The 18,045-nt window shown below is 41.1% G+C and overlaps 1 protein-coding gene across 2 annotated transcripts; it reads left to right on the plus strand.

Moving 5' to 3' along the window:
- Window positions 1-817: 817 nt before the first annotated feature.
- Window positions 818-16,113, plus strand: plekhm2 (pleckstrin homology domain containing, family M (with RUN domain) member 2). Of its 2 annotated transcripts, none has more exons than XM_080497193.1 (20): window positions 818-1,113; window positions 2,679-2,785; window positions 3,042-3,151; window positions 3,278-3,377; window positions 3,510-3,597; window positions 3,699-3,873; window positions 4,328-4,387; window positions 6,343-6,640; window positions 6,737-7,513; window positions 7,593-7,662; window positions 8,418-8,508; window positions 8,754-8,818; window positions 9,093-9,181; window positions 9,437-9,569; window positions 10,302-10,489; window positions 10,690-10,755; window positions 10,856-11,015; window positions 11,327-11,506; window positions 12,316-12,432; window positions 12,605-16,113. In XM_080497193.1, the coding sequence occupies exons 1-20, from the start codon at window positions 1,054-1,056 to the stop codon at window positions 12,740-12,742; spliced, it is 3,072 nt and encodes a 1,023-aa protein (XP_080353319.1). In that variant the 5' UTR covers window positions 818-1,053; the 3' UTR covers window positions 12,743-16,113. The 2 variants fall into 2 exon arrangements, with proteins under 2 accessions (XP_080353319.1, XP_080353320.1); XM_080497194.1 differs by having other exon boundaries at window positions 8,760-8,818.
- The last annotated feature ends 1,932 nt before the right edge of the window (window positions 16,114-18,045 follow it).

Consider the following 18,045-nt stretch of genomic DNA (forward strand, 5'->3'; position numbering starts at 1 on the left):
CCATTCAAAAAATACCTGTACACCTTTGCAAATTTTTTTAAAACATGCATGTTTGTGTGCATTTAAAAATGAATATAATGGAGAAAGTTGAACCTGCAGCCTTTCAGTCAAATGTTTTCATTCTAATGGGTAAATTAGAAGAGATGTGACAGTTATTAACTGGAGATTCACTGTTCATTATCTCAGTCACTCGATCTCGTAGAAATGGAGAACATGCCAGAACTGACTTCAACAAATGAACTATTATGGCCACTGTATGTTTACTAATGGTTAAAGCAGTTTTAGATATATATATATATATATATATATATATATATAGTATTCCATTCAGTGTCTGATCTGAATATTGGGTCAAGGTGAACAAAAAAAATCTGATTCATTCAAAAGCAATGAAAACAGTCTTGCAGACACGCCGAACTCAAAAGGTTAATTATGGTAGATCAAATCCAGTCAAATGATCGCGATGTGTTGTGTTTTTGTCCAGCCGTGAGCGCAAAAACATAGAATCGTGTGAGTTTTGAACGGAGATCCGTCCCGCTTCCTCTGGAGCCAGTCGATGACGTCACGCACTGACCACCGGGGTTCGGCCCCCCCAAAACAGTAGACCTGACCAACCGTTACATTCATCCGTCAATTAGGCTGTCACACCACAAGGTGAATAAAAGTTTTATCAACAAGCAGAGTACAGAAACGGGAAGTGTCACACGCGACACATCTGGTGAGTCATTTAAGTCAAAGTGTAAAACTTGTCCGCTCTCATTCGCGTCAAAAAGTCGAGGGGCTAACGCGTTACTTTGCTAACCGGGAGGACGGAAGCTGAAGTGTCGAGCTCGGCTTGAACCATGACGGCTCTTGAGTAGAAATAGCAACGCTGCCCCAACAGCAGTGAGTACCGCAGAATCGTTAGTTTTGTGCTCCGCTCTTTATTTCTTTGTACACCGAGCCGCAGGATAACGTTAGCTCGCTGATGCGGGCGGAGCTAGCTTTAGCAAAACAAGCACTGTGAGTCTGGAGTCAGCTGACAGCCCGCCGAGAGCCGCAGACACTCCGGGCATGGAGCAACTGAAAGTCAAGGATCGCATATTGGAAAACATCTCCATGTCTGTGAAGAAGGTAAGACCTGCCGGAGCGAGATGTTTTTTTTTTTTCACGTGACCGAGTCACTGTGGCTAAAGCAGGGTGGCTTTTGTCTGCTAAAGAGGGTAACTTTCAACGAAGGAGGACACCACATTACCATGCGACACTCCTGGAAGGGCTTTGTCCTTCCCAATTACTTACAAATGATTTATTAACACTCCCGTGTCGAGAGGCTTTTGTTGTGCTGTTACTTTCATTTGTCAGCTTCTTTGTTTTGATCACGGTAAACAATTATGGCACCAACCCTCTCTTTTCTCACTGCTGTATATTGTTGTAAACATACTTATAAACATTACTTGGATACAGATGATCGGCATTAGAGTTTGGTTCTTACTCTTGGTTTCAGTTTTATGGACTATATTGAAATTGGCTACCAATTCTATTGCAAAACTCGTTTTCACAAAACCTGATGGACAGCATTATTACTTCCACATCCCCATTCAAAACAACGAGGGTTCTAACTTTGCATGGGAAATCTTCACGTATTTAATTTTGCATTTAATCTAAGCAATTCCATACTGCACCCACATATTTATCCAGAGCCATTGCAGCTTAACTTCCCTAAACCCCGTTTCTCTAAATTCGTTTTTATTCCTTTAAATATATTGTTTTAAGTTCTCAGTGGTGTAATGGCTTAAGTGTGAAAGTGCATCTGAAGTGGTGCTTCAAGGTTTTAAACAAACATACAGTATTTACCCCCCCAAAAGCATTGCTCAGTCATGTGGTGATGCAGTCACAAGACTCAAAAGAGCTTTCTCAAAGCTTAACCAACTTCCACTTGGCAGATCACGTTTTAGGGTTTCAGACCTCTGTTATGTTGGGGGGGGGGGGTCATCAGAGCTTTTCTCTGGGACCACTCAGCAGATTTCTGCAGTCATTGTTAATGTTAATGTTTGTGTAAAAAAAAGACACATTGAACCTTCTATTTATATACTTAAACCTTTGGTTTGATATTGCAGCACTTTAGGTTTGAAATTAACTAATAGTTAGTTTCAAAAATAGAGCCGGCACAACACATGGACATTATAAGAACTGTTGGCCCTTGAGGACATTTAGTTCCCGTTTGAGGGAAATGGTTAAATATCCTGTTATTGCTGCATGCTCCAGGCCTTCAGTTAGGTCTTAAAGCTTAAAGCACATGCTTCAGTAGATTGAGGACAGATCATTGACTTGTTGATCTGTAGAATTCCACCACTTGTCCCTGTATTCCTTTCTTTCTTTGACTGTAGGTCATGTGGAAGGATCTTTGCCATGATGCACTGTGCAAAATTTCCCTTAATTATTTGTTTACAAATTTGTTATTATTGTTAACATCCCAAAACATCTGTCATCCATTAGTAATTTTATCCAAATTTTCTCACTTCTGTTTAAAATCCACTGCGTGATTGTAGAGAGCTGAAACAATGGAGTGGCCATAAATGACACCTTCTTACAATTAGGTGATTTTTCCAAGGCTTTACAGCCAAGAAATTCAGTGCATTGCATGTTTACGAGCAACTAAATAGCAACACAAAAAGACTGAAAACTGTGTCTCTGTACAGTTGCAGAGTTACTTTGCAGCTTGTGAAGATGAAACTCCGGCCATCCGCAATCATGACCGGGTCCTGCAGCGGCTCTGCGAGCACCTTGACCATGCTCTGCTCTATGGGTAAGTCATACCTTTAAAAAAAAAAAATGGAAAAGCGAATAATTGTGTTACTTGAATTTGCATCATGGAAACATCTGTATATCCAACCTGATCATACAAACTTGACACATAATGTCCCGGCCTGAACTCAAACCCAGAACCTGTGACACGAGAGTTCACAGAAACATGCTAGGACCAATAATAACATTGTCGTTCCGTGTCGGAGTCCATCAGCACACACTCCTCATGGCCGCGACTGTGTTGTGCTGCGTTGCAGGCTGCAGGACATCTCCTCAGGTTACTGGGTCCTGGTCCTTCACTTCACCAGGAAAGAGGCCGTGCGTCAGATCGACGAGCTCCAGCACATAGCAACCAACCTCGGCCGAAGTGAGACATCTCACTCACACAGTCACACAGACGTAGAGCACTTAGAGCACATAGAGTATACTGGTTGGTCGCATGCACACACAGAGCGAGTTATATGCAAAAAGGACTCTTCTTTGTTGTGTGCAGGCCGTGCGTGGTTATATCTAGCACTAAGCGAGAGCTCTTTAGAGAGCTATCTGCGCCTCTTCCAGGAGAATCAAGGATTGTTACAGAAGTATTATTTCAAGTAAGTCATCAAGAGATCATATGACTTTGAAATAAATGGGTTTTTTTTTATGACTTAATTTAGTATGTCTTTTGCACTGCTTGCATGTTTCTCTTGAAAATGTCAGTGTCAAAGTTTTTTCTTCACTGGTAGGAATGCACTGGTCTGCAGTCATGACCACCTTACCCTGTTCCTCACGCTGGTGTCTGGTCTAGAGTTCATTCGATTTGACCTGGAGCTGGTAGGCATATATTTTATTACATTACCAACATAACATTCAGCTCCCACATGTCCCGAATGCAGCACGTTCCTAATGTTTCTGTTGACATCTTGCCATTTCAGGATATGCCCTACCTGGACGTGGCCCCCTACATGCCAGAATACTACAAACCTCACAACCTGTTGGACTTTGAGGAAAGGCTGCCGAGCTCAGACAGCTTGTCGCTGCACTCCTTCACCTCCCTCACCTCCACCAACCTGGAGTGGGATGACAGTGCTATAGCTCCGTCCAGTGAAGGTAAGCCTTTTACTCCAACCCTCTTTGTCTCTTTCCTTGCTTCACTTCATCAGTGGGAATTTGTATAGAGACGCACTTAATTGGACAGTTGGTGTCCCCCCCCCCCCCCCCCCCTTTTAAAATCCTAAAATAATTTGTATCAGTCTTGTATTCTTGACTTTTCAAAGTTAATGATTTATTTTCATTGACATACACATTATTTTGAATCCCTCAGTTTGGACTGTTGACTTCAGGGCGACATCACCGCATCGGTCTTAGTCATGCTTACCTCATCGATTCTCACAAAATGCTGAGTCACTTCTCCCCATTTATTAGGTTTCCTGTCATCTATTATTTCCCTTATTGATTGAATTATTTCACATTCATGTTGTTTTACTGTTTCTCTGCCATTGACTCACTCTCCTCTCTCCATCCACCTCTGTCTAATGTTGAATGTTATCCCTCCTTTTTTTAGATTATGATTTTGGTGACATCTTCCCCGTGTTGCAGTCATTGCCAAGTGTAGACTGGGAAGGTGGGACATTGGTCAAGCCTCCCCTCCCTGCCCTATATTTCTTGTTGTTGCTGTTTCCTCTCTCCTATCTGGCATGGCTGTCGCGCAGTTTGTGCTAAATGCATGCTGGGTACTTTTTCCAGTACAGCTTGCTGTTTCAAAATGCTGAATGACGACACAAGGCCTGATCAGGGGGCTTTGGATCATTTTCAGGGAATGTTTTCTGCTTTAAGATCTGCGTTTGGATCTGAGGTTTTATGATTTGCAACGGTACATTCCAGTAAATCAATCTGATGTTCTTTGCTTCTGTTAGCAAAAACAATAAATAAGAGTCATTGTCCATCTGTCATAGATGAAGGCAGTAGCTTAGTGTAGGCCCTAGCATTTTTATTTGCACTAAAATTAAATTATAGATTTCATCAGGGGTTTTTTCAGGGCAAAAAAAAGATTCAAAACATTTATTTCATCAGTAACATTCATTTTACTGGTAAGTGTGTGTTTTCTGGGAGGTTGGCATTGGGTGTTCCCCTTGTTATCTTTCATGTGTGTGCATGTGTGTGTGTGTGTGTGTGTGTGTGTGTGTGTGTGTGTGTGTGTGTAACCCGTCTGGTCCTCATCCTCACTCTGCCTTATTGTTTGCCAAAGCAGAATGACTGCCTGAAACATTTGGTACTCACCTTATCCAGCCTGTCTCCAGCCAACTGTGTATGAGTCTGTCTGATGTATCCTTTTCCTTAATGTCTTCTCCTCTTCCTGTATGATGTGTGGCACTGGCCTAGGTTCAGCCGAGCTGTAGTATATGCTGGCAGCACAGCGCTCGCTTTATTTCACAACATAATACCGAGCAGTTTACAAAACATCTGTTTTGTCATAGTTAAAAACTCTTAAGTTGTTTATCCTGGATCCAAGCATTGTTTAAAACCACGATGGAGCTCATATACATTGTTTGCACTGGGCTCTGAGGCAGGGATTCTTCCCAGCATGCCCAGATGCCAGAAGTACATCAGAATGTAGAAATAGCTGAACAGTCTATCATTAAACACAACTTTGATAGCGCCATTTTTTTTGAAAGATTTCACTTGAATTCATGACTATGCATGAAAGGATAGTTTTGATTATTATATAATGGGTTTGTTTGAGGTACTTTTGGTTCTTCTGTGTATTAGCTGCAGTAGATAAGGGTGGACTTGTCCTTTGGAGGTTGGCAGCTTGACTTTGCCTTGGAGAGAGAAATTAAAAAAGCACACTTACCAATGTCAGTTTAAATGATCAAATCATAACTATTTGCTCTGTTCAAAGCCACAAGACTTAATGGTGATGTAATCAGGCAAATCTAAATGGTTACAGTTTTCGACAAAGCCTCAATTGGTTCCACTTTGTGATTGAATTATAAAGTAATCTAACTTATCTCACTCAGTTGAAATCCTACTATCCTGCAACAATCCCCCAATTGTTGTAGCCGTAAAATTGAGCAGAAAGTCAATTCTCTCACAATACATCTGTAAATAGAAAAGTACAGATTCCTGAAGGCATTTAATCCATGGATTCATTGTGTGTGAACCGTATCTTAAAGCTACAGTAGAAATGTTTGATCTCGGCCTCTGCCTCTGCCTCTGCCTCTGCCTGTGGACTTGCTTGATGTCTTACTCATTGAGTTTTGTGCTTTATTGACCCTTTTACAGAAGAACAAAGAACACCGCAGTCCCTAACATTAATTGTGCTACACTAATGAATGAATACGCAACATTTTTGTGCTGGTCTTTTGTTGATTTACTGTTGAAAATGACAGAATGTGTGGATTGAAAAATCTGTTGTCTCAGTACTCAAAATTATAGTTGACTGTTACTAGCTACTTTCAAACCAACAAAAGAGTGCAAAAATGTTCTGTATTTTTGTTTTTCTTCAACTGTTCTGAAATGAAAGCAGTGAATGCAGATTTTTCACTCTGTTTTTTTTCACGTGGCTTCCTGTGGTAGAGGGTGATCTTACTGACCAGGCCAGCTGCCCACGGTCCAGTGGCTCAGATCCCCAGACGGTCATCAGCGACACCGTCGTCCTTTCTGGCGCCGTGAAGTCAAAGGGAGCGACTCACCTCTCCCCACCCAGCCCCACGCTCAGACACAACCCCTTCAACGAGGACTCGGACACCAACACCTCGGCTGACGTCACGCCAGTTCACGTCGCCAGCCGCCAAAATACCATCACTCCCACCATGACGGCGACTGGAGATGAGGCTGAGGTCAACGGCAATGGCAATGAGCTGGAGGTCATTCGGTACAGGAGCGACTTCAGTTTGGAGCATGATCTGTGTGATGTGCCAAGTGTTACTGAATTGTATTTACACCTGTAACTAATCACCTGTTTCTTCAGGGTGGCCAGACGAAGGAAACCAGCCAAGAAGCGACGTGGCAAGGGATCCACAGACTCCAGCGGCAGCATCCATAACTCCATTTCCTCCGAGCACATGGAATTGGACTTTACGATCCTCACCACAGACGATGTCGATTCAGTTAACGGCGCTGACGCACAGTCGGATGATAAAAGCCAGTCGAGAAGTAGGGTTGGATCGCAGGTTTTGGAGGAAGATGGTGCCGATGCGGTTGAGGAGCTTCTACGGCTCCCAGAGATGGCAGACACCTCCATGGACAGAGTAGGTCAACCCCTCAGTGATGTCATGGACCGGCTCAATGGTTCTCTTGATCGGGATGAGACCTGGGAGCGCGCAGGAGAGGAAGAAGAGAAAAACTTGAATGGCTGCGGTCAGAACCCCGAGCCTCCGACTCGGCAGCCCTTTCGGGAGGATTTGGCAGGCGAGCCCCCCGACTCCGCTCCAGGAAAGGCAGCTGGCTCCCCTCTGTCCACGGGCTCCTCTCTTCCGGCAGACGTTTGCAGCTTTACCCCCAACAGTTCAGGCTCTGCTCCCACAGATTGTGGCCACTATGACTCTGCAGAGCCTCGCCAGCCAGAGACTCTTTCAGGTGGCTCTGAGGATAAAGAAGAAGCAAAAACACCCACAGGACAAGAGTCTGAAATAACGGAGGACGATGGAGACGAAACGCACAAAAGTACATTCACAGTTGATGAAGTGGAACAAAAACAAAACGAGACGCTTAGTCCTTCTGAAATCTCTCATCCTGCAGAGTTCCAGTAAGTTTAAAGACAAAAGATGTGTTTGTTGTGATGGTATTTAGTGAATGTTTAATGTTCTTCACCCTTCATTTTCCAGGGTGGACAACAATCATTTGCTTCTTCTAATGATTCATGTGTTCAGAGAGAATGAGGAGCAGCTCCACAAGGTCAGAAATTGTCAATACTTTTTAATGCATCTTTTGATTTGAAAAAAAAAACAAAACAAAAAAACAGGAAGGCAGGTTTGGCTAAAAGTCTGTGACGCTAAGTGGCAGGATTCAAATAACTGGATTGTGTTGGGAGAGGCTATCGTGTAGAAAAAAAGTTGTGTCAAGTCAATTATGCAGATCAAGATATGATGCTGCAACTCCAGAATAAAGGCGCTGAAAGATAGACATCATTATGTTAGGGAAAATTTTTTTAATTTAATGGCAATACTATAACATTTAACAATTAAAAGATTATGTACACACACATGTATATCTTGAAGATGCACAATATTTTAATTAACTGATTGGCTTATTTTCCAAGCAAAGGTACAAAGTAATTAATGGAAATACTTCATTTACACATGCTACAGAAAGGTGGATTACAGTTTTGTTGTTAAATTTGAACAGACAGTTTTGACATTGCACAAGTGGTTTAGAAACAGTTTCTCAGTGGAAATGTTGCAAGGCTTAGTTTGTCAATTACCTTCAACACCCTTTTCTCAAGCTCTAGAAATCTGTAGAAAACGACACTTAACATCCGACAAAATATGACATGAATAGAAATTCAGTTTAAATATTAAGTGGCATCATTTTACTGCTTTGTTAGATAATAGTGTATTTGTACCAAAACAACGCTGGGGTCTGCAGCTCGGACACATTATGATGCGAAACTAATAAAGATAAAAGGTGATTTAAATCATCTTTGTTTTCAGATGGTGAGAATGAGTACAGGCCATATGGAGGGGGACCTGCAACCACTTTATCTGCTGCTGACTGACTGTTACATCTACCTGCTGAGGAAGGGTAAGTGGCTGGAAAGGATTCTAACTGACTCGCAATAGATTTTCGCATCGATAAAAGTTTGTGTCTCAATTTTCTTAAGTCAAAGTGTGACCCTGTAAGGACAGGACAAGATATTCTCTGCCGACTGGAGCCATTTTGACTGTTGCCTCAGTAGCCATAAAAACACTAGCAGCCTCTAGAGAGGAGGAAATGCACCAACATATGCTCATTGTGTGTCTTTTTGTTGCTTTTGACCTCTTTGAAAGGTGCAGCCGAAAAGCCGTACACAGTAGAAGATGCCGTTTCTTATAATGAGCTGGACTATCTTTCAGTAAGTTTCATGCACTGCTGGTTTACTCTCGGTTTGCCTGCTCTCATTTTGAATAGATGTCTCTTCTCATACTTGGGGATAGAAATGGTGAGGTTTGCAGATGTGAAGACAGGTGTTTTATTTGGATGTGCATGTATTTATCATGTAAACTACTTTATAGCCTCTGCAGCTTCAGTGAAGTCTTCCAAATGGTGTTCAGACTGTGGACATGAGTGTGGCGTTACAGTGTGGACAGTGTTATAATGATAATAATAATAATGTTGCTTTCTGTTAGGTGGGCCTTGACCAGCAGACGGTGACGGTGGTCTGCACCAACAGACGACGAAAATTCTTGCTGGACACAGCGGATGCTTCACTGACTTTGTGAGTTTGTTAAAACCTCCATACAGGATCTGACACATTAAAGTTACATTGTCCACCTGCCATTGGATCCTGACGTCCACTGAGTCACAATTCAGTCCTGAGCTGAGTGATTAAATTGATTTGTCCCTTCAGTTTTAGTCTGGGAGAAAAGGCAGAGTGTGAACTTTATAGATGTGTAAAGGTCAGAGCACAATATAGATGCTTTTTTATGTTGCTTCTCTGACATGTGATTTTTTTTCCCTCTTTTATTTGAAGGTGGTTCCTCTCCGTTCTCAAGGCAGCCATGGTGAAAGGTTGTCGGGAACCTCCCTACCCTTCTGTTCTGACTGATGCCACCATGGAAAAATTGGCTCTCACCAAGTTTGTTTCTCTGGAGTCTCACTGTGAGGTAAAGTGATGTTAAATATTCTAGCTTCTGTTGCAAGTCTTTTTTCAAAGAAACATGCTGCTAATTAATCCTCATGTACTTGGAACATTCCATGATTTTCACGAGGGGTTGAAGGTTACTGTCGTCAGCTGTTCTTACTGTTTATTCCTTATATTCTAAACTCCACAACAGGATGAATGGAACATGTGAAATGATCCAAGAAAATATAATTTACCATATTGGTCTGAATGTAAGATTATCCTACTCATGTTGTTGTCATGGTATGATGTGGGGAACTGAATATTGGATCCAGAATATGAGAAGACGCCACCTTTTCAGACTTGCTTCCAGGAATGTGACCCATCTTTAAAGCTCGGGTCAACTTGATTTTGCATTTGAACGTTGTCCTTTGGCACCGTGCCACTCATGTAATCATGTCATCATTTTACTTACAGTTCACAGGGATTAAGGCCGGCCTCAAGCTTGTTACACCACGTTTTAATGCTATACTTGAAAGTCAAATTTAATGTTTGAAAGGAGGGGATACAGCACTTTGAAAGACACTCTTGCAGGACACTGTGAAATGATCAGTAGCACTCTAAAATATTCATGATTTTTAGCCTCTGCAGAAGGTTGACGTGGTGTCTCTGCGAATATATAATCAAAGCCTTACTTTGCAGGAGCTTAGCATACTTGATGTTTTTGTGTTGCTTTGGATAAGTTTGTCACTTTTTGCTCACTGTGATTCTCCAGGTGTCTGAAGTGTCGATTCAACTCTATTCCTTGGTTCACTGGGAGGATCCTATGGAGGTCCCTTCTTCTCCACAAGGTTATCCAAACTCTGGAATACTTTCCAGCACAAAAGAAGGGAATCTGCAGTACCGGGCAGGAACGACATACCTGGGCAAAGAGCTGTGGAAGAGCTGCTACCTCGTTCTCAGGTAAAGGAGAAGCAGATCCTTCGGACGTCTTTCTGGCCTTTAGCAAGATGTTTTTTTTAAATCGTTGCCCCAATTCTCAAAGCTTATTTTGTTGTAAATATGTGATTAATCTTGGATGTAAAACAAGGAATTGACTGCCTCTTATGTAATGTTTTCTGATGACTTACCAAACCATGCATGTTTGTTTTGTTCCCATGCAGTAATGGGATTCTGTACCTGTACTCAGAAAGAACAGACGTGACCCCTCTGCAGTCGGTCACCATGGGGTACGGCTCAGCTTTTCACTGTTCAGAACATGGCAGCCACACAAGTAAAGAAGGAAGGAACTGACGTAGGCTTACTTCTATATGTGTGCTGTCTCAACAGAGGGGAGCACTGCGGAGGGTGCCGCCGCTCCAACAGCACAGAGCGTCCACATGCATTCCAAGTCATCTTGACAGAGCGCCCCCCGCTAGTGCTTAGTGCAAACAATGAGCAGGACATGGCTGACTGGATGCAGCTGCTCTGCCAGTCTGTTTCCAAAGGGGTAATGAGGAAAACTTCACTTTGTGCATAATGTTTAGTTTGTGAATTTTCACAGTGTAAGGCAATTTACCTTTAAATGATGGATTTCTACTGATGTGGTTAGTGGCTAGTAACGTTTCCTCTTTTTTTTTTTTTTTTTACTGCATTATTGCATTTATTACTAGCATAAACAGTGAATTTGCCATAATTGATCAACTTTGCTAAGAATTAATTGTGCTCAGAATCTGTTTATCATTGTGATCGTCCCTCAACAGGTCCATTATTGGACACAGTACACAGCCTGTAGTTATTCCATGACTTCTTAACTTCCAGGTAATTCCTCAAGGAGTGGCCCCGACTCCTTGTATCCCATGTTGCCTGGTGGTGACGGACAAAAAGCTGCTAACGTGCCATCAGGACTGTCAGACGAGCTTCTTCCGTTCGCTGGGCAGCGCTGAAATCTGTGACATCACCGCCATCTGTCTGGAGGCTGACAAGGAGTACTGTGTTATTGTGAGTGATCTTCTGTGCAAATCCCTCTGTGATCGGTTCTGCTAATGGGTTTATCTTGGATCAAATGCATTTGAGGTTGCATATCCCCTCATTTATGTGCCTTAATGTGAGATGGAAGTATTAATAGCGATGGTGGGTGGAGAAGCCTTTCCCTATGCTGGAGACTCTTTTCAAATGATTTTCAGGACAGAGTATCTCATTGGGGGGGAAAAAGGGATCAAACATCCTCAAAGCACAGAAAATAATATGTGGGCCTTAAAACAAGACCGTTGAGGGTCATTTCCATCCAATTTAGCACAATAATTCTGACTTTGGTGTGAGAATCATTGATATATCAAAATATTCCTGTATTGCACAACGAGTTGAAACATTTCAAGACCTCAACAGAAGGGATCAATGAAGAGCAAGAATGACGCACACCTTAAAGCCTGCCATAAGGAGTATAATTGTTCTTGATTTCAGTCAAATTTTTTTTCTAATTGCAATATAAACTCTTTCACATATAATGCAAATGCAGTCGTTTGTGTTGGATGGGCGGGACTGTGTAGTTACAGTGTCGCTCTCCAGAAGATCCTTCCTGTGTTCTTCCAACTCTACAACGAAATTATTCTTTTATTGTCTAAATTACTACTCTGTATAAAGACTATGAAGAAGTCAAAGAAACTGAACCTTCTTCATCACTACCATTCAGCTTCAGTGTCATCTCGCACTCATGCTCTTGTATATCTTTGTTTTGGTAATTTTTAGATGTAATTTTAAGACTTTATCCTGTGATCTTTTCAAACTTTGTCATTCTGTTTAATCTGAAGGAGTTCGTAACAGATCGGGCTCAGTTTCTCCCTCCGTGGGTCCTCTACTTCAGCGGGTGTGAAGAGCGAGATCGGCTGCTGCAGGCGTTGGGCAGTGCGTGGAAAGACGTTTACCAGGTTTGAGATTTTAAATGCCGCGATTGTTTCAGAGAAAAATACTCTTAAAATTGCTATTGCTGCTTTGTTTACTGATTAGAACGTCAACATTTAAGATCTTTCCTCCCTCTCTCTATACTTTTGCTGCTATTGTTGTTGAGCCTTCATGTCTGCATTTTCTCACTGTGCACAGGTCGGCCTCCCGCATAAGGACTTATGTGATCCACTGGTGCAGAAGCGCTGCGGTGAAGCCCTCTCCCTGATGAAGAGCGCCTGGCAGAGAGCAGACAGTTTGGCTCGAGGCAGATCCCAGCGTGAACCCTGGTGCTGACAAGACACACAGAGCATGTACACACTTATGGATCGTAGTCACTGAGACACGAGTCTGATATCGTTCCAGCACCAAGTGTCAGAAAGTGTTGTGGACACTTGCAGATTGTGCTACTCCAAACTGTTTAGAGTTCAAAGGTTGAAACGCTGAGAAAAAAAAACCCAATCGGCTTCAATGTGGCTGGTAAAACACTTCTGATTCTGAAATATTTCTGAGAGGCTTCCTGCCACAGGGTCAATGCTTGTCCCACATTACTTTGTATTGATACAAGTTATTTTCCTGCGGTCGGGTTTGTCACCGTTCTTCTCGTAATGATTCTTCATAAATAGCAGCAGTTTGATTAATATTTACAGTTTTGTCCACACAAATACTGGCACTGCTCTCTGCTTGCACAAGTTGAATCACTCATAATTCACAAACGGTTGTAGTTTGTTACACTGAAGCCTAATTGTAGTCAAGGCATTGGGCAGTGTTTCATTGTATAGCATCGTTTCATAATCACTCACAAATGTGTATGTGTGTGTGTGCTTTTCAATTTTGGTCTGTCTCAATGCTCACACCTCTACACTGGCACTTAAATAACACGAACATGCCTGTGATGTCTGCCTTCGATCTCGTTTTGTCAGTTAAAATCATTATCATTAAGAACAAATTCTATCAGGAAATACATCCGACTTGCCTTTTTCCCCCACCTTGTTGAGACAGGTGGAGGTTTCCATGCTGACTTGCACATTGTGTGTGTTTTTTTTTTTTGTTTGTTTTGTTTGCCTTTTCTAATGGTACCAACTGTGGCTTTCTGTCAACGTGCACTGTTTGAGTTAGAACGCGGGAACGGTTGTTATTAACTTATTGAGTGGTGACACTGTGTTGATCGGTGTGTTCACATTAGTGTGGATAAGTTATTAAGAGTTCAGGAGTGTGTTAAGAATCTATTTCTGATGGGGAGTTGCAAGTTGTCTTGTCCGCACCCTTTTTATTAAAAACATTTTTTTTTACACCATAGGTTTTTTTAAATATTTCGGTCGCAATTCCAGATTAGAAAGAAAAAAAAAGACGAAAGCTTTGTGGGGTTTTTTGTAGCGAGCTTTAAACTAATGGCTTGTAATTTTATCCAGTATCCAAATCACTCTGAAAACTATATTCAGTAAATGTTGATGCATGTATAAACTGTCCCTATAAATACCCCTGATTGAAGGAATTGGCTTTTTGAGCTTGGCTAGACAAATTACCAGGTCAATGTCAAACAAATAAAATAGATGCTTTATAGAGGAATATTTACTAGACTGCATTAGACCCCAAACAATGATATGCACTTTTTGTTTGGGTCCAGTTTCCTTTTGAAAATGCTTGCAACAGATCCGTAAAACCCCCTCGGTTTGTCTTTTCCATGCAACATGTGTCTCCATCTCATCTACACTGAAGGAAAAAATGCTTTCAGGAGGCGTCCCTTGTAAAAATGCAACTGGCATGCAACATTGAGCGTTTTTTGTTAATGTTATAGTTAGAATAATTATTCTGCAGCCATTAGTTCTTAAATTTTATATAATTTCCGGTTTTCCCTTTTACTTATAGCACTAACTTCAGACCAAGTGAGGTCAGGCGAAGTAACTGACCGTATTGTTATTCTTCTTGGGTTATATAGGTAAAGTGAAAACAAAAATTGAAGCTTGCATCTTCGCTCAAAAGAAAAGGTCTTAATGTGTGTAAACAAGTGCTGCTCACGAAGGACAACAACTCAGAGTTTGGCATGCTCTAACACACACTTTTAAGTTCAGGGACGGATTCACACAAACTTTAAAGTTTTCTTGAAAACGACCATCAGAGAGCTTCACATTCACAGTTTTCTCAAAGTTGTCGCTCTCGTGGTTTCCAGTGTGAAGATGTCGTGCCTCCGCGGCTTTTTATCTCGCACCAACTGATTAGCGACCGACGGAGCTGTGACATTTACAGCCGTGCTTCTTTTAAACCCGTGATGCTTCTATGAACTAAAGAAGAAAAGAAACTACGAGATAGTAGATACTATTACGTAAAACCATGGTCAGTGGGAAAAGTCATTGCATGTGGCATTGAATACCTATTTACAAGAGCAAGTTCTGCCCCCAAGCATTTTACAGTTATTTATATCAGATAACATGATCAACATGCCAAGTTGTACATTATGGTGCAAAGGAACGACATTTCAAACCATGAGACGGTTGTATTGAATGCAGAGATATTGCAAGCCCTGAAACATATTGTGCAGTTTGCTGTATTTGCATTCACCAGATGACAAAGGAACTCGAAGGAAGTGCTTCAATGTGTGGAATCTGACAGCAGGCTCAAATGTCCAGCTTGTGTTTGTTTACGTCGTCATTTAATATCTTAGCCGTACTTATTTCAAACCATTAAGAGAATACAAGAAAGCGTTCGAAATCCCTTCAAAGCAAGCAAACTGAACTGTAGGAAAAAAGCTTTTTCACAAGATGTAAGTGTTTAATATACAGCAGTGTCAACATTAATCTACATGTGTATGTTTGTGACAAAGTTGGGCTTTTATTGTCATACTGTTGCTCTACTGTAGGCATCCTCAGTGCTTCAAGCCTTTTAAGTGCCGCCATCTTCAGCGTCTTCTGCTTCTCGTTTGACAGAACAATCTAATCTCAGGTGAAAAAGGTACTCTACAGCCAAACCTTACAGCTCACCGTGTGTGTGTTTTTTTTATAGCAGTTATTTTGTTTAATACAGTGGAGTTGTTTTTTTAACCCCATTTCCTTTTTTTTTTTTTTATTCCTCCCATGTCCAGTGCAGCATTTTCAAGTTATTTTTGCACAAATCAAGGAGGGTACAGAGTGATATCAACTGTTGGAGATGGTCTCACAAGGACAAAGACGTTTTTAATAATTCAGTGGATTCCAAAATAGGATTGTCTGTCTGTGTGTTAGAAGTGCGTCATCCCACTGAATGACTTGGAAGATGTTCCGAATTGAGCAAGTACCAATGCAATAGTTGGATTTACTTGAAATGTTGGTTGGATGTGCCGCGTCGGCGTTATGGCCTCTGAAGTGTATATACAGAGAAAGTCAAAGTTAGTCTTTTCGGGCAGAGCAGGAACATTGCTGGCCAATGATGGATGGCATCTTTTACCAGATGCTTTATAATGGTGATTTGGTTTATAAATATGTACTGCATGTAATATATGTATTATGTTTAGCGGTTTTATTGAAATGTAAATAAAGCACTAATAAAAAATTAAAAAAATAACCGTCTCAACACTCCCACTTGAAGGCTTGCATGTCCTGAGGGTTTTATACTGTTCATACCTGCAATGAATGTACAAATAATCTTTGTGAGTTGGACAGCATAATTGAATAAAGTGGAGGGTGGGAAAAAAATCTTTTCATGTGGTGATGCATTATGTGATTTATCTGTGTTCGTAATGACTGTATTTCTCTTTTTAGGCAAACCAGAGACACTGAGGAGAGTCATGTTAGAGCAGGGCCAGAAGAGTCACAATTAAGAGAGACGCTGTGTCGTAGGTCAGTGTGGAACACAAAAATAAACTTTTACTGCTTCATGTTGAGCTCCAGATCATGTGAAATAATGATTTGTCTGTAGGTGACTTTAGCTCACTTATACCCTTGAAATCGTCAGTACTTGCTCAGAGTATAGCTGTTTGTTTTTTTTTTACATTTTCTTAAACCTTTGTAGAACTATTGTGACAGAAATCTCTAACAGATGATGTTATAACTGCGGTTCATCTTCAGATACTCTCTGTCTCCTGTCTCTCCTTCACTGTACCCAAACCTCACTGGCCTTTATCTTCTCTTGCCAAGCAGCTCCATCCTCCTCCCGGGACTATTTATAAAGCACTTTTCGAAAACATTGTTCTTCACAACATGAAAAAGTACGAGACGAGAATCAGGAATAATACCGTAAAGGATAGCAAGGAAAAAGAAGGAACAGACCGAAATGCTCACAGCCTCCAGTGATCTTGCCAAAGTTTTATAGTTGCTAAGGCAACAACTCACCACTGATTGTGTTCAGATGTATATTTGTTTTAAGCATTAATAATGTCAGCACAGGGATATTTCTGCTGTTGCCATAGTTTCAACAAATCTAATAACTCCTCATCTGCTTAGTTTTAACTATATAAAATAATTAAAACGGCATCAAGTCAAAGAAGCAATCACTCAGAATCTCAACTAAAATATACTGCAAGCAGCTTTTTTTTTCTTCTAATATGCAATGTCAGAAAACACAATTAAGAACTTGACTCCTCAGTTTGATTTTATCTTTCGATTTATTGATTGCTTGCACAACACTAAAATAAATATTAACAAGCCCTTCTGGTCATTTGCTTTAGGGGCCTTAAACTGCAAGATTTTTATGATTTTTAGGAATTCATTATTTAAAATAATATGAAAAATCTTGAGACAAATATCTATTTTTGTTGATGTTGGGTGAAGACGAGCTTCCAAATGATTAATTATTCTCCAGCATCTATCTAATGTTGCTTTCACTCAATAGAGGAGTGAAACTGGTTGGATGCCTCTTTAATTTAGCAACATGAGGCAATGTAGTTCCGTCCTATCTTTACAAATCCCTTCATACTTGTCTGACATCATTCTCTGTACTGACTGCAGTGCTGTGGTCCGCTGGGAAAAAAGAAGTGTTGCAGAAAAGTAAATGTGACATCTCTGTTCCTGATGCATGAGGAGCTTGTCAGATTACAACCTCGGTCCTGGAGGACCGGTATCCTGCATGTTTTTAGTTCTCTCCCTGCTTCAGCTTACCTGAATCTAATGATGATGTCATCACCAAGGTTGTGAAAAAAGCCCAATAACGAGCCCTTCATTGCAATCAGGTGTGCTGCAACTGGTAGAGAGCTAAACCCTGCAGGACGCCGGCCCTCCAGGACCCAGTTTGGACCCCCCTGGATTACAGGATGCTTTAAGATGCCAACGTCGTTTTAAGGAGTTCGTCGTTTTAGTGTTGTGTCTGTGAGAAAATGTAGCTTCTGTAAAAGATCTATGGTATATATACTTCAAATACAATTGAATGAAATATGTGTTATAGGTTAGTGTTTGAGGGTCTGGGGTGAGATTTGTACTGTGAACAAAAATGGCTTAAATATGTCCATTTATTTATGTGTATAATTTGTTAGAGCTACAGAAACAAAAATTGGAGGTTTAAAACAAAATATCATGAGGTGATGGACCAAAGAACAGAGATGTTATATATTTATATAATCTAATTATACCACTGTAAATAAGTGTTTGCACAGTGTTTTAACATGAACAAAAGTCGGCAAAGAAAAATATCAA

The sequence above is a fragment of the Blennius ocellaris genome (assembly GCF_963422515.1).
Source record: "Blennius ocellaris genome assembly, chromosome: 5".
NCBI lineage: Eukaryota > Metazoa > Chordata > Actinopteri > Blenniiformes > Blenniidae > Blennius > Blennius ocellaris.

Bases quoted from the DNA above. Each gene is read 5' to 3' on its own strand.
- plekhm2 (XM_080497193.1), top strand. From the start codon at position 1,054: ATGGAGCAACTGAAAGTCAAGGATCGCATATTGGAAAACATCTCCATG. The intron at 7,663-8,417 runs GTCAGAAATTGT...CTTTGTTTTCAG, and splicing joins ATGAGGAGCAGCTCCACAAG to ATGGTGAGAATGAGTACAGG. The intron at 8,819-9,092 runs GTAAGTTTCATG...GCTTTCTGTTAG, and splicing joins ATGAGCTGGACTATCTTTCA to GTGGGCCTTGACCAGCAGAC.